The sequence below is a fragment of the Zonotrichia leucophrys genome, chromosome 3 (assembly GCF_028769735.1).
Source record: "Zonotrichia leucophrys gambelii isolate GWCS_2022_RI chromosome 3, RI_Zleu_2.0, whole genome shotgun sequence".
NCBI lineage: Eukaryota > Metazoa > Chordata > Aves > Passeriformes > Passerellidae > Zonotrichia > Zonotrichia leucophrys.
Window position 1 is genome coordinate 46976335 of NC_088172.1, and position 15611 is coordinate 46991945.

At 36.9% G+C, this 15611-nt stretch overlaps 1 protein-coding gene across 8 annotated transcripts in view; it reads left to right on the forward strand.

Moving 5' to 3' along the window:
• The window catches only part of LAMA2 (laminin subunit alpha 2), a 334549-nt gene that overhangs the window by 232393 nt on the left and 86545 nt on the right, over positions 1-15611 (forward strand). For all 8 annotated transcript variants that reach the window (XM_064708035.1, XM_064708043.1, XM_064708042.1 and 5 more), the window contains 5 exons: positions 3824-3941; positions 7021-7155; positions 7792-7916; positions 11582-11668; positions 12466-12659. In XM_064708035.1, the coding sequence (XP_064564105.1) occupies positions 3824-3941; positions 7021-7155; positions 7792-7916; positions 11582-11668; positions 12466-12659 (659 nt within the window). The remainder of the gene's footprint in view (positions 1-3823; positions 3942-7020; positions 7156-7791; positions 7917-11581; positions 11669-12465; positions 12660-15611) is intronic.

Below are 15611 nucleotides of genomic sequence, written 5' to 3' on the forward strand. Positions count from 1 at the left end.
AAACAAGGAACAACTGCTTAGTTGTCTATTCTTCAAAGAGGAGTCTGTTGTTTACAGCATATCACAAGGTGAACATGATTCGGTAACAATATTGTTGTTGAGAAATGCTAATTCTCTATCTAGATGTATAAACAGATATGGCCCGCAAAGTGAAAAAAACAACCACTTTTGTTTTCACCCAGCACTAGTGAAGCCTAAGTGTGAAGTTCTGGTTAATAGAATTTAAGAAAATACTTCTTAAAGTGCTCGGAGGGTATCGGTGACCATCATTGCAGGCTATAAAATATGACACGTGAAAGAAGATATAAAGAACTAGATATGTTTAGAAACTAGAAATTGCTTTAAGGTGCTTAAAATGTTGTCACAGAGAAAAAGGAAAGAATAAGTTCTCCGTTGCTATGGTGGGTAAATCGAAAACAAACATGAATTTAAAGATCAGCAGGAAAGATCCATATTAGACATGAAAGATACACTGGTGGGGGTAGAGATGTTCTAGAATAACTTACATAGACTATTGCACAGTTTTTAATAATTAATACACAATATCCCTCGCAATCAAAATTTATTGGCAAAGGGATAGTAATAATCAGAGATAAACTCCAAAAGTCTCCAGAAGTCCTTCTGGTGATTCTGTCATAGAAATAATAAATTAAAATTGTTTCTAGGTTTCTAAGGTACAAATAGGTTTTTATGAGTTTGAAGGCCTTTGGAGTTTGAAGGTGAATAGTAAGGGGCAGATTCCATGGGACTTCACAGCACTGTGTGACAGAAGACATTGTCATTGCTGCTGCTATCATTTCTCTTTAAAGCATGTAATTTACAGAAAAGTATTCATGTAGCTTGCACTGGCTGGATGCTAAATATTAGTAACAGATGCCATAAGTGTTTAACATTGGTCTAATTTATTTTTGGCATAGTCCATTTAGGATATTGTATTACAAGCAAGGAGGTTCCCAGGAAAAGAGTTATGAAGGTAACCCCAATGCAATGTGGAAAATTTGAGAAACGTGTTCATGTTCCATGTAGGTTTTTCCCTTCTCCCTAAGCAGTACAGATCTTAGTTCAGTTGTGGAAGCAAAAACTGAGTTCTAGCTCAGCTGGAGCATCAAAAGGAAAGTTATTTTGAAACATTAGCAAAGCTGATTTTGTTCTGAGGTGTGTATGACTCCGATGCCTGCACTGGGCCTGCACTGCACCAGCATTTTATCAAGGCTGCCCAGTCATGAGGCAGTCAGAACAGGGGAGGACTTTTCAGTTCCAAGGCAGGTTTGCAAGATGCCACTTAAAGAACCAGAATATATTTTTACAGCATGGCATTTCAGAATGTGACATTTTATGACAGCAGAGCTTAGCAAACAGTTCATCTGGTCTTTCTGGTAACTCTCCATCTGAAGTCATAGCCTTGCATAAAATTCTGTATTTGATTTTGGAGGAGGTTATGTTACAATGGATTTTTATGATCTGTCTAGTTACAAAGTAAACATTTGTCACATGGCATCTCAGACTTTAGGTAGAATATAGCAGGAATACATTATTATTTTTTTCAAGTTAGCACCCTGAATGATTTCAGTGGAAATTTTGTGTAAGAATAAAATATAAATCCCCAAAAATGTTTTTAAATGTTAGTGGAATATTACCTTGCATAAGACTTGAAGGCTTTTATTAAAAATAAGCTGAGACCCTCTAAAGAACAATATTTGTACTCAAATTTAAACATATGTTTGAATTAAGTGACAATAAAACATTTGTTTAAATAAAATGTGTTGTGCTTTCCGCATAAGGGCCTTTTTCTAAACTAGAAAAGCTTCTCTTTCCACTTGACTGAGCCTAGTAGAAAAAGATATATCAAGCTAAAGAATCTGTGGATGGGAGGGGCAAAGGATATATGTGAAGTATTTTTATGGGGGTTTTTTTAGGTTTTAATAGTGCTTTAATTTCAATTGCAAAGTTTAAAAGCTGCAGGTAAGTGATAAACTACAGGAAAAACACTTTAAAATAAAGTCAAAGTAGCAGCAGCAATCGAGAACATAAAAATAGCTTCATTCTGGTGTTAGCACTCTATTAGCTAAACAGTTTAGTAGCAATGCTAATGTTGTTTCTGCTTCCAAGCTGTAGCATTATTAGTGATTTAGAGGTTTCTGCTCAGAATCCCTACCCAAACATTTTTCTCCTGTATTGTTCATTTTGTTGTCCTCATTTTCACATTCAACACTCTAAATGGAAACATTGCTTTTATTAGATTTTGCTTTGCAACAGGGCTGTGATAATAAATTTCTTGAATTGAAGTATGCTTTCAATTTCACTGCAAATTATTTCAATATTCCCAACAGTGATCAGGTAGCAGTTGTTTGGCTGCTGCCTAATAGACAGTTTCCAAAAGTCAGCCAAGCCTGACCTTCCTTAAGTAACATTTTCACACAAACAATAGGCAGCTTTGTGGCCCTAGAGTGCATTGTTATCTAAATACAGCTTTATGACAGTAAACAGTTTTTCAACTGTGCCCTCACTTTTGAGAATGATGGAGAGGCAGACTGCATTTTCTTTTCCCATTAAATGTACAGAGATTTTAATGTTACTTTTCATTGACCTGTCAGATCCTAATAGTTTTGCCCTCTTTATTTTCAGTCTTCTGTTTTGACCTGGCTTTGTTTGCTTGGTTTTGTTTTCTTGTGTGTTTTTGGTTTTGTTGGTTTTTTGGGATTTTTTTGATTCAGTTTCCCTGTTGGACTGAACCCCTTTCTTCAGACAGTAAGAAGAGAGCATAGGGTTTAAGTCACTAGATTGCTTTGGGGATTTTTGTGTTGACACAAGGTTATCAAGACGTGGGTCTGGTCATGTAAGCTCAGTCACAAAGCTCTCATCTCATTGAGTGCTGGGCATTTGCTTTTCCTCCATTCATCCTGACATTGGTACCTATGTGCCAATGAGCAGAACAGCACCAGGAGTGTTTCATCAGTCCCTCAGCAGTCAAGGTCTGGGAAAAGTTGAACAGGCTGGGAGCGTGAGGAGAGGTAAGAAGGTCTGTGAGCTCCTTTCCATTATCACTGTGCTCAGACACTTACTGAATAGACTCTACCCACATTATTGACATTTATTTGGCCAGTCAGACAACCTGTGACATTTTAGCTTAGGTTAGCATTATATTTGAAGCTTTAAAATTTACTCTATTCTGCACATTTTGTTTCTCTGAGGCAATAGGTGTTCCAGATCATAGCATTCATTTAATCAAACTAACAAATCCCCAAAATAAAGAAGTAAGCTTAAAGTACTTTAAGAAGTAAAGCATTCTGATACACTGTGATTAAGTGTATTTCATAAGATTTGTTGTCTTTGTCTATGATGTATCAACCCTATTTAGCAGGTCACGCTGGAAAGACTAGGAGTGGTTGGGAGGCAAGGATATTATTAGGATATATTTGATTTTATTTTTTAAATAGTTGCCTCATTAAAAGCTCATTAAGAGGACAGTTTTACTGCCATACCCCTGAGAGTCATAAATTTCTTAATGAGTCCCTACAAACGAAAAACCGGGTATGAATTTTTGTATGTTAACTTTTACTAATTTGGCTGAAAAAAGATAGAATTAAGCTGGAGATTTAGTTAGTTATACTGTTGCCTACAACTAGAAAATGAGACCAGAGGTGATGTTAACTTTGTAGTTTCTTGGGAGATGCAAAAAACCGGTGTTGTTTGTCTGCTGTAGATAAGAATCCTACAAACAGCCAAATGAGACTGTTTCTTCCTGTGCCAGCTGACTGTGAAGTAACTGGGTTTCGGTGAGTCCTTGACTAATCTCATTGGAGGTGTTTGCTCTTTTTTCCAGGATTTCTGAGATCTCTTTGGAAGTTGCTGAAGGCAGCCCTGTGTCCGGGATGGCTCCTCAGGCTCACTTGATAGAGAAATGTGACTGCCCATTGGGTTATTCTGGTCTGTCCTGTGAGGTACAGTACTAACCTAATCCCAGGAAAAGTCTTTGTGCTTTCTCTGGTCCATTCATTGACAAGGTGTGAATAGTAATTGGGTGTGAACTGATTTAACTGACAGCAACTCTCCCTTAATTTAATTACTTACTTCCTTTCACAGGTATTTCTCTCACAGGGAATTTCAGCCCTTTTTTTTTTATTGCTGTAGGCAAATATGCCTCTGAAACCATGGCAGTGACTCAAATACTTAAAATACAGTAAAGTGAGGTTTACTGAGATAGCATCACTGATGCTGAATTGTGTGACTGATGCTAACAAGCCATTTTGAACAGATAAGGGTATAATACTCTTGTAATAGTAAAATACTCACCAGGAGAAAAGTGTTGGTTAGCTGAGTGACCTGCATGTGTAAGTGCTCCTTGTACATGCACTGTATTTATTTTTTACTTACAATTTCATGTCAAAGATTGCATTTTTCAAAAGTACCCAAGTGTTCTAGCAAACCAGCTGACTTGTATATGCTTTTGTAAGATGGATTTCATGATAGGTACCAGAGAATTTGTTTAACATATAATATATTGGCTGCAGAATGTAAATTAATACTTCTGACTGTCCGTGCTCTTGATGATGAGACTGCCAATCTTTCTGTGTGCAGAATACCATGTTTTCATTTTTATTCATCACAAGCAATTCCAAATTCACTGCTTGCAATTGGAGGTGGTAGCAGGAAACAACTCCTTGAGTATTTTGCAAATGCCTCAAACATCCTAAGTGGGATCTTGTACGGGTTTGTCCCAGACTAGCAGTGGGAGGAAAATTGAAGTAAAGGAAGAGAAAGATACCTTGTTATCTGTGACAACTCTAATCACTTTGGATGTTATACATGGTTGTGTTATGCAGCAAATAAGTCAACAGAAACAGTAACTTCATAGGGAGGGTGTGCTTGAAAGTGCATGAAACTTTGCACACTATTTCAATAAGGGATTACACCTGAACTTGTGTAAATACATGAGAAATTAATGGACTCCAACGTTTGCTTAGAAGTACAGATTTTTTTTAATTACTGTAGCAAATTGGATTTTTGGGGAAAACTATATGATAATGTAATTAGAACTTGTTTTTAATTTACACCCACCAGGGGCTCAATAAATATCTCAATTGCAACCTTCATACTTCATTCTTAATTGTGTGATATTCACATACTCATAACTTCGTTTATTTTTAGTGTGCTCAGTGAAGGTTGTGGTGTATTCTGTGAAGGTTTATTTAATTTTAGCAGGAAAAAAATATCTGACACCCTAGCGTTTTTTAAGCAGGTGTTAATAGTGTGTATGTGTCTGTGGCATGCTTTGTCCATATAACAACATTGTGAAAACTATATGCACAGCCGTTTTTATTAGAAGTCACATTTATATTCCCTCCTCCTTTTTTTTTTCCTTTTTATTCCACATCTAGTTGTAGGCTGCAGAAGCAGTGGTAAGAATTTTCCTAATGGCTGCTTCTGAAAAGCTTCCAAACTAGCAATTAAAAATATTGTCTGTTTTATCTCTTGTCTGTGTTTTATTTCATCTCTGAAATACTTCGGTCAAAATAGGTGGTAAGACTGTCAATGGCATATCAGAAAAAAACCCCCAGATATTATTTGTGTTTGAGGATGTACCATGTATTTAAAATTTGATTCTGAAGTCATTCAGAACTTGTAAATCTATGTTTTGTACATTGTTTGGACAAGTACACTTGTGGGGATAGAGAGGGAGGGAAAAAAGAATAAGAAACAGAACTGCTTTCATTTGAGATTATTTATCTATGTTAGAATTCTTCACAAACCATGAAAAAGAAGATAGACTGTTTCTATGCTTCAGAGAATTTAATGTGGTCTAAGTCAAAATAGAAAGGAAAAAGCAGAAATGAGTTAAGATTAATTTCTTTGTGATTCTAAAGAAAATAATTGTGTTTATACGTTTTCTGTAACTTAGACTCCTGGAGGTTTTAGCAATGATTATAAAACTGTCAGAGTGGTGGTATATTAATAAATCTAGCATGTCAGCTAGTGCTTCATTAAAGAATCCTACTTTTGGTCACAAAAAATATTTACTCCAGATTCTCTTCTGTTTTATTTTGCATCCATTTTATTGCTGTGCCACTCCTTTCCAAAAAGCAGAAATTATGGTCAGCAGTAGGAAATGACCTCACCAGCCAGCTTTCACAGGCTCCTGGCACCACTAGGTGGTGGGATTTATACACGGCACAAGTAGGCTCTTACCCCTAATGGTCTCAGCTGTCAAAATGTTCCTGTTTGTGTTTTTATGCTGCCATAGCTGTGTGCTTTCTGAGAGCTGTGTTAGGGCTTCCACAGCACTGTGTAATAAGCCTGAAATAAAGACTAAGTGTTTGATTTTACAAGTGTCAGCTTTGCTAGCAATTCTTGAGTTATTCTTGGAATTTTATTGCCAAGCTGCAGTAGAGGAGACTTAGTGATGGATAAACTTGATTTGGGGCTGATAGACTCAAGACTTGGGGCTCAAGACATGGAAAACCTTTAACATTTTGAATTCTGTACTTTTATGGTGTTTAAATTATATAGCTATAAATAATGCAGCCATGCCGCCATTTTCTTGTTTATTATTCAGCTTTTGCTTGTTATCCATCAGGTAGTGTGTAGGCAGATACTGCTCGTCGAACCTGAAAAAACATAGCAGGGATGAAGGAAACAGAATCATCATGCTTGCTCTCCACAGTCCATGCAAAGAAAAATTATTTTGAAAACAAACTCTTTTCTTAAGTAATGAAAGGAATGATGCTTGATGCACAGTGAGAACAGAAAAGTGTTCTGCATCTGAATGAAAGATCTCTCAAGCTTTAGTGTAAAAGCCTGATGCCAGTAGAGTGCTCCAGGGATTTTTCAGCCATGTTTCCAATTAGGACTGGCTCTTGTTATCTGTAAAGTACTGTATATTGTTTGTAACACAGCTGGAAGCCTGTCAGATTCTTTTCACAACTTTTAAAAACTGGTGATTGGAAAGATGATCTTGCAATGCTCCCCACACACAATCCACTCTGTAATGATCTGTTTTCTTTTGCATCTTTTTTATTGCAGTCATGCTCTCCAGGATTTTATAGGCTTCCATCTCCACCTGCGGGAAGGACACCTGCTCAGACCTTAGGCACCTGTGCTGTATGTCAGTGTCATGGACACAGCACTATGTGTGACTCTGAAACGTCAGTTTGTCAGGTATTACACTTCTAAACCTTTGTACCAAGTTAATCCTAATGTAAAATTCCTAAATTGTGCTACTAATCTAAAAAAACCAGAAGACAATATTTTAATACTATTTTACCTGAAAAGCTTAACTATGAAAGTTCAGGGAGAGTCATAAAAGCAAACTTTTGAAGTTTTCTGTTCTGATTCTCTGGAGTTCAGATTATGCAGTGCTTTTTCACCCTTGAATTACTATTTGTGCAAAAAGAAAAACTAGACACCTGCAAAACAAAGAAACAATGTACCATGTGTCATACAGTAAACACAATACTGCTCTTACAGGCAGTAATACACATGACCTGGTACAGTAAGACTGAATTTTAATTATTGCTCCTTCTCCAATGGCTGGAACAAAGGAGAAAAGAAAGGATGAATGGGATAAGAAATTCTGTAGGGTGCATCTGGGTAGCTACAGACCTTTCTCCTTTTAAGCCTGTATATTACTCAGCAGACATTTGATAGAAGCTTAAAGCAAGCATTCCCACTGAGAATCATATCAGGGAAATTATGTATTGAAGTGGGTTTGAATCCCTAAGGCTGCGAGCAGAATGTTGTCTGCTTTCATGTAATTATCAAATGCAGCTTTCATTCTGTCTCCTTCCTTGCCAGGACTGTCAGCACAACACAGCAGGCCCCCACTGTGAGAGGTGTGCTCCAGGATTTTACGGCACTGTCCAAGGCTCTCCAGATGACTGTCAGCCTTGTGCTTGTCCCCTGCCCATTCCCAGTAACAAGTAAGTCAGCAAAGTCATGGTGCAGAGTTGCCTTTCCAGCAAGCCAGAGCTTCCTCCTGGGTTCCCTGTGTCCTTTTTCAGATGGCTGGCTACAGGAGAATTGCCTCATGGAAGCTATAATAAAAACTTCTTATCTACTTTTGCTAATTGATCTTCCTTTAAAAGTCAGAAATTGCTCCCTTGCTAATTTGTGATGAATAAATTAATAAGTGCTAGAAAATACACTACTCAAGATAATGAGTGTGTGTTATAAAGGTATTCTCATAAACGGAGCTAGAGCAGAACCCAAGTACAATGTAGCCACAAGGGAGCTGCAAAAATTCTTATATATTATGTTGGTATAAATGTGTTACAGTGCCTTTTTTTGCTTCACTATGGAATTTATTGATTCCTTATTTAATGTTACATGAGTTTCAGGCAATTTGTGAAATATAGAATAATTTAAAAGCATTATAGTTATTGCAGCATAAATTTTACTGGTTGCTTTATGCTAATGAGCCTTTCCACGATGTTTCTGCGTGTGTTCCCAACAGATGATATTTTAGCACTTGAGATTTGTTTGTTGTTTTGCTGAGAAGCTCTTAATGATATTTGGCATCATACTGTAGTAGTGCAATGAGCAGGTTTGTGTTTCATGATTGTGCTTTTGAAAAGCTGGAAGTGTTCCGTGAAACCATTTTTCTGTGCTTTGTCTGGCCTTTAGGATGTTTTAGTGAGGATTTCAGTCAGGATAGCTGAGAATTTAGGCGTTTCTTTTTATTTTTACTTCATTTTATCATTTTGGTTTGGTCCTGGGTTTATTTTGAGGGAGGAAAGTTCTTTTTCAAACATTATTAGATAAAAACATCATAATCTTTCATACACAGCAAATCTCAGGTATTGAAAGAAATATCCTTTATCTCAGAAGTTATAATGCATTCTTAACTACAAGTTTTTCTGAGGTTTGTCCATTTCATGAGTGTTTTCTGTTACAACTTGATTATGTGTTCTGTCTGTTAGTATCAGAAAAGGACATTCAAGTTACAAAGAACAAGATCAACCAAGGTTCTCAGTTTTGTAAATTGGCAAATAATGGAAAAAACTTTTTATGTTACTAAATGGCAGTATGAAGGGCTGCAGATACTCCAGCCTGTCTTTTTTGTGGTGCTTAGGAACCTTTGGTTGCCTAGAAATACATGTATCAGATCAGAAAATGAACAGGGCTCTTCACCCGGTGTTTATGGCATTTAGACTAACATTTCAACACTAACATATCAACACTGTGCTCCCAAGATCATTTCAGTATCTCATCTAAAACCTAACATAAACTCAGGAAGTGGTGTTACTGAAGTGCTCTACAGGTGAGAAATGTGTGGACTGTGGGTAGCATGTCTAACACAGAATTATAGTATAGTTTGGGTTGGAAGAGAACTTAAAATCATCTAACTCCAGCTCTCCTGCCACAGGCAGGGGCACCTTCCACTAGACAAGGTTCCTCAAAGCCCCATCTAACCTGGCTGTGAAGACTTCAAGGGATTGGGGCATCTGCCCCTTCATTGGGCAGGCTGTTCCAGTGTCTCACCACCTTCTGAGTAAAGCGTTTCCTCCTAACATCTAATCTACGTTTCCCCTCCATTAGTTTAAAACCACTCCCTGTTGTCTTATCTCCATCTTTTTTTAAAAGTCTCCTTTTTTTTAGGTGTCCTAGATGCACGCTCAAATTGCTGAGCTGCCTGAGGGGAGAGCAAGCAAAGTGCCCGAACCTCATTTAGTCACATAGCCTGCATGGCTGTGGGTGTTGTCACAGCCTTTTGTGTCTTGCTCACATGAAAGTGATCGTGAGACTCTGGTTTCATACACCTTGACAGGAAATAAGAGAATAACACCTAATCTGAATTTAATAAAAACACTTATCATGAGATAGTCATCCAATTTCTTAGTGCTGTTGAGAAAAGAATCAGATCTGAGCACGTCCAGGAACAGAACTGCTTGTGTTTTATAGAGCTTCACTATGCTGGCTCTAGACATCATGGAAAGGATTTCTATTTCTGTTATCCACAGCCATCAACAACTTTGATAGTTGTACAGTAAATATAGAGACTGACAACTGTACATCTCACTCATGTTAAACCTAAAGGAAAACACCACTGGAGAGAGGGCAGGGAAGGAGGTGTTTCAAATGTCTGTAGAAGTCTGTCTGTGCATGTCCATTTTCCAGTGCTGGTAGAAGATGCCTGAACAATTGGTTTAGACTAGATGCCTGGATTTTAGATGGATAGAGTGGCATAGATTCATTCCATAAAGCTACAGTATTAGGTAGAAAATTAGAGTATCAGACCTTAGATTTATATCTTTTGCAGATCGGTTAAAGCTCTTCAGGATGCTATTAAGGAAAAAGTCTACCTGCAGCTATTTTATGGTAGTCAAGTAATCATAATCTAGATGAAATGCAGATAGCTAATGAGCTATCTCATTAGCTTGCTATATCATGACTGATACGATAGTATTTGTGAATTTTACAGTGCAATTATTTTTATTTATGAAATTGTATAAAACTCCACTAAAGTTCTAAATACTGTGTTTATACTGCTGTACAATCAGCAGTCAGTTTCAAACATGATGAGCTGGGGCAAAAAAAAAAGAACAGAGAGAATGAATTTTTCTTAGTATGGATCTATTTTTATGGAGTTGAAAATGTGTTGGATAATGAGTTTGTGAGTAATAGATCAATTTGTTTATGTTTTTTGCAAAGGCATAATTTTATATACTCGTTCAAGCACTATTGATTTAATGCATTATAAGCAAGTTAGATGAGGATGCTGACTGCACTGTACCAAGAAGGAGCCCTGGGCTCACCAGTAGCCACCTCTGTGCTTTTCTAACTCTTCTTCCACAAAGAGCTGAAAGATTTTCATGGTTTTACACCATCTTAATATTTAGTTCTGTTCTTTTGCCCTATCTGGCCTTTTTGTTTATTTTAACTGCCTGTGCAGGCGATTTATACACTAACATTTCAACTAAGTGCTACTTTGCACAGTGCCTACACATACACACTACAGTCAGTAGTAAAGTGACTTAGAAAAGATAATCTGGTGTCTTCAATGATTAAGATAAGACCTCTCCCTGATCACGAAGGAGGTAGTTTTCAGGGGGTTTTTTTCTCTCTAGACTGGGCTTTTCTCATGCCTCTTTGAGGAGATAATTTGATGCTGCCTTTTTGGAAGATTCCATACAGCTATGACTTTGGTTCCTTTTCCCTCTTTATATCTTACCTTCAAGGAAACTCTTCCCAGCTTATCTCATTTCATTCGAAATAGGATGAAATCAGACTGGAAAGGCTCAACATTCATTAGCTCAGTTTCTAAATATTTCGTTTCACATCCTTCCCAGTGCTCTCTGTGAGTGAGAGCACCATTCAATCACACAAGCCTACAGCATGGGCATTGCTCACTCCATCCCCTTGGATGCAGCCCTTAGAGCCCTCAGCCAAACTGTGCAAGTGTCACAGGAAAGCATTCACAAAAATTATAATAGAAAGGAGAGACCTCTCACAGCTTTTAGTAAACAGATGAGAAGATGCTGCCTTTTACGTTAAGAGTGGAACTTCTTGGGCCCTCCTTTACTGCTGACCAAAGTGAAATGATGCAACAGAGTAGAAAAAAATTCTTTATTTACTTTTGTTTTAGTTTTAGCCCTACTTGCATTGCTGAAGGACCTAGTGACTACCGGTGTACTGCCTGCCCACCTGGATATGAAGGCCAGTACTGCCAAAGGTAGGATGAATGGAAAAAGCAGAAAGAGGGACAATGAAATGAGGAAAAGGCATGAAAGAGAGAAATATTTTTCAATATTACAAGCATGTATTTACTACTGTTTAAATACATGCCTTTGGATAATTTATTTCTCCTTTATGCTGTTAAAACTCAGCCAACATAGACAATTTTTATATACACCACTGTAAATTGATAATCAGTGTTATTTATATCACAGATATTGTCCTAGTCTTACTTTTTGATGTGTGAGGGTTTTTTTCCTCCGGGCTCAGAAGTTAAAAAAATTTGTCTAAAATTAGATGCCATGCTAATAGTGTATCTTGATGTCACTCAAAACCTTTGTTTTAGTGCCTGCAGTGCCCTCATGGGCATTGGCTGTGAAAGACAGTTACATATGAACATTTTAATGCTGATTTGTGAATTAACCACCTAAACAGCTTCTGTTGTCCCATCCATCAAAACACTGAGGGATTAAGTGATCAAAATGTCTACCAGGAGATTTCATGCCTGACACAAAACACAGGGCCACACAATGATAGTTTAATAGAAATTTCACTGAAAACTGTTAAGGATGTGGAATCAATTTTGCATAGTTCCTTCATCCAGACTGTTCTGTGTCCTGAGTAGAAGTCTCTTTGTTGGACAGTTCGCAAAATTTCTCTCTTGATCATGAAACAACAAAGATTTTTTTAATGGTTCATGGATGTTTGTGTAAATTATGTTTAAAATACTGCCAAGTATTCTTTGTGCCCCGCATCTCAGTTGGACAAATCTTATTTTGTGTTTGCAATGTCTAGGTGTTCTTCTGGCTACACAGGAAACCCACAGATTCCAGGAGGGTCCTGCCAGGCATGTGAGTGTGATCCATATGGTTCTGTGCCTGTCCCCTGTGACCCTGTCACTGGGCAGTGCACTTGCAAGCCTGGATTCACGGGGTGGAAGTGTGCTGGCTGTGAGCATCGGCATGCGCGTCACGGCACGAGATGCATTTGTACGTATACTAACGGGATTTTGGATAACTTCTGGTTGTGTTTGTCATATTTCAGAAATTCAAACCTGCTTGTGTAACAGTGAGTTGTATGGCTTTCTTTGAAAATAATTGCCAGGTTTCTCACTACGTTGGCATCTGGTCCATTTTGTTTTCACAGGCCTTGAGATGTCAAGAAAACTCTCAATAATTTTAGTATTATCACTGAAAACTGACAAAAAAATCTTTGAAGGAATTATTTTTGGCTTTTTAGAGTCTGTAATTCTGCCAAAAGTTGTTGCTACTGTTGTGACAATATTTTCTCTTGGTGAATTTTTTAGTGTTGTCCTAAATGTTTAACCAGCAATTGCAATGCTCTATGCCATGAGACACACACAAAGTTTTTACTAAGGTTTACTTGATCATGTTGATTCAGCAACCATCCATTGGAATTTAAAAGATGTAAGCAATGACAGTACACTATATCCAGCAAAGAACTTTTTTTGTTACAAATAGGGAACTAATAGCCTAAATCACCAATTTATATTTCCTAGTACTGATATATTTCTCCTACCCTCAATTTTGATACATACCAAGTGATTATCTTGTTTTGTTTGGATTTTTTCATTATATTGGATAGTGCTTGTTTTGAGCCACAATCTCATATCACGTAATGCTGCATGCTTATCTCTTATTTTAAAAAAGTAACAAAATCTTTCTAGAATTGTTGGTCAACCCTGACTGAAATAGGGCATTTTCCTCTTCCTCTTCTCCCCCAGGATATAAAGGAACTAACTTTATTGTGATTTTTTTTTCCCTTCAATGCCATGACTGTTAAATTTGAAGTAGAATAATGGTAGAGTTCAGTAAGTCCACAGTATATAATATTTATTAACCTGTGCATATTTGAAAGTATTGAAGTATTGGCAAGGTACAGTGAACTGGTTTTAAATGTTTTATCTTTAATTGGAGCTTTTTGATGGCGAGTGAAGTGTCTGTGTGAGGGACATGTAACATCAAGAAACATAGGTACCATCTACATTTTTTTCCTCTCCAAAGAGTTCATTTCTTTTGTACCTCAATATACAGCAGTGCGCACCTCTCTAGTATTAAAATGAAATGGTTAAAACAAAATGCAAACATTTCAAAAGCAAACTTTCAAAAATAAACAAAAGAAGTGCTTTTAACGTCTGAAGGCATTATATAATTCAAGAATGGAAGGCATGGCTTCTTGGAGTTCTCTAAAGAGGAGATATTAGGCACATAGAGTCAGGAGCTACACAATTCAGAACATTTTTTCACTCAACCTAGTGGTTGGGATCAGTTCTCAGACAGTCACCAGGATTTAGCAGACCTAAGCTTCTAAGTAAGTAATTTGAAATAAGTGCTTTTTCATCAGCCCTGACTCCCAGATAGAAATTATAGATTACTGGGAATATAGATATAATTTCTTCTGTTTCTTTACTATTAACAACATGGCATTGATTCATTGATTAAAAGAGTCATGTACTTAAGAGAAATAAATTTCTAATGCCCTGCAGTGTGATGTAGTTTAGGACTTAAATCTGAACTTACTATCTTAAGCTCTATTTTGAACATCAAAATGATTGCAACTGGATTAAGTAGTCCCTTTGCTGAAATAACTACCATTTGAGTTCCATTTTGTGGTCTCTGTGTCAGAGAGAATTGTAATTGCAAGTTAAGTTCATAAGTGTTACAGCTACAAAAGTTTAAAATAAGGACTGTGTTCTACAGAGTGCCATCTGCATGAAAATTACTTCATTTTTCAATATCCTGAATAGCTCTTACATTATTGCCAGTATTATCCAATTTTTCCAATCGCAGGCATGACTTAGTACTGTTTTTGTATTGGTCTTTTACCTTATCAGTATTCTGAAAAGTCTTTTGGGTATGCAGGATGACAGAGTTTCATTGTACAAAACAGCCTGAGTACAAGTTATCATTAATAATGGTTTTCCAATTTGTTAATCAGGCTATTTCATTGTGTGGATAATAAGGTTAAAAATCCTGTTTGTGAATGGAAAAAGCTGTTTGCAGGCAAATGAAATTTTCCACCTTTTTGCTTTGAAAGATGTTATTTGCTATAATCTCTGATTTAACTGCAAACTATTTAAATTTGAGTGTTGAAATATACCTACACTCTTAACTTACCTACATTCTAAATGTAAGTAGTCAGTTTTCACCATAAAAACAGTTCTTCACATATGTATAAGGACATTTCATTTGACCACTAGAAGTGAGGAATCAAATGCAAAGATTTCTTTTCTTTAGTCATAAAGATAAGAACCACCCATAGGAGCAGATGTGATGTACTTTAAATGTCCCTATCACTGGAAGTAGATTTTTACTGTTGATACCACATCAATAATAACCATATCATAAATTGCAAAAACTGCAGTTTAATATTTAAGTAGACATTTTATGTACTTATTAGGTCTTACTGTATAATCTTCCTCTTGTTTAAAGGTTCCTCAACACCCATATTTCTCCACACTTGCCTTTGCTAATGCAGTACAGTACCCCTGACATGATAGAAAATAAGCCTGATCAATAACCTTTTTAGCCTGTGGTGGACACAGGTCTGTGGCAAAGAAGGTATGGGAAGCCTAGATTTTGTGGGAATTTGCCAGTGGTAAACAGTGTCTGGTATGTCACAGGCTTCACAGTGCAGCTGTTGGTAAGGATTCATTGCTGCAGCCCCTAATGTGCTTGAATAGTGTTGTCCTGTCAAAGAACCATGAGAAACACCTTTGGGACTACCTGAAGTTTTCCTTCCTTGCTGTCAGAATACTGAGCTGTTCCAATCTGAGTTTAATGCAACTGAGAATTTGGTTCTGTATACAATTTATTTTTTTACTTTCATGTATCAATCAGTTGGGAAATAGTAAATTTCCTTCTGACCAGCTTCAGTTGTAACAAAACTTTAAAAGCAAAAAAAAATTCTCTTAAAGTACA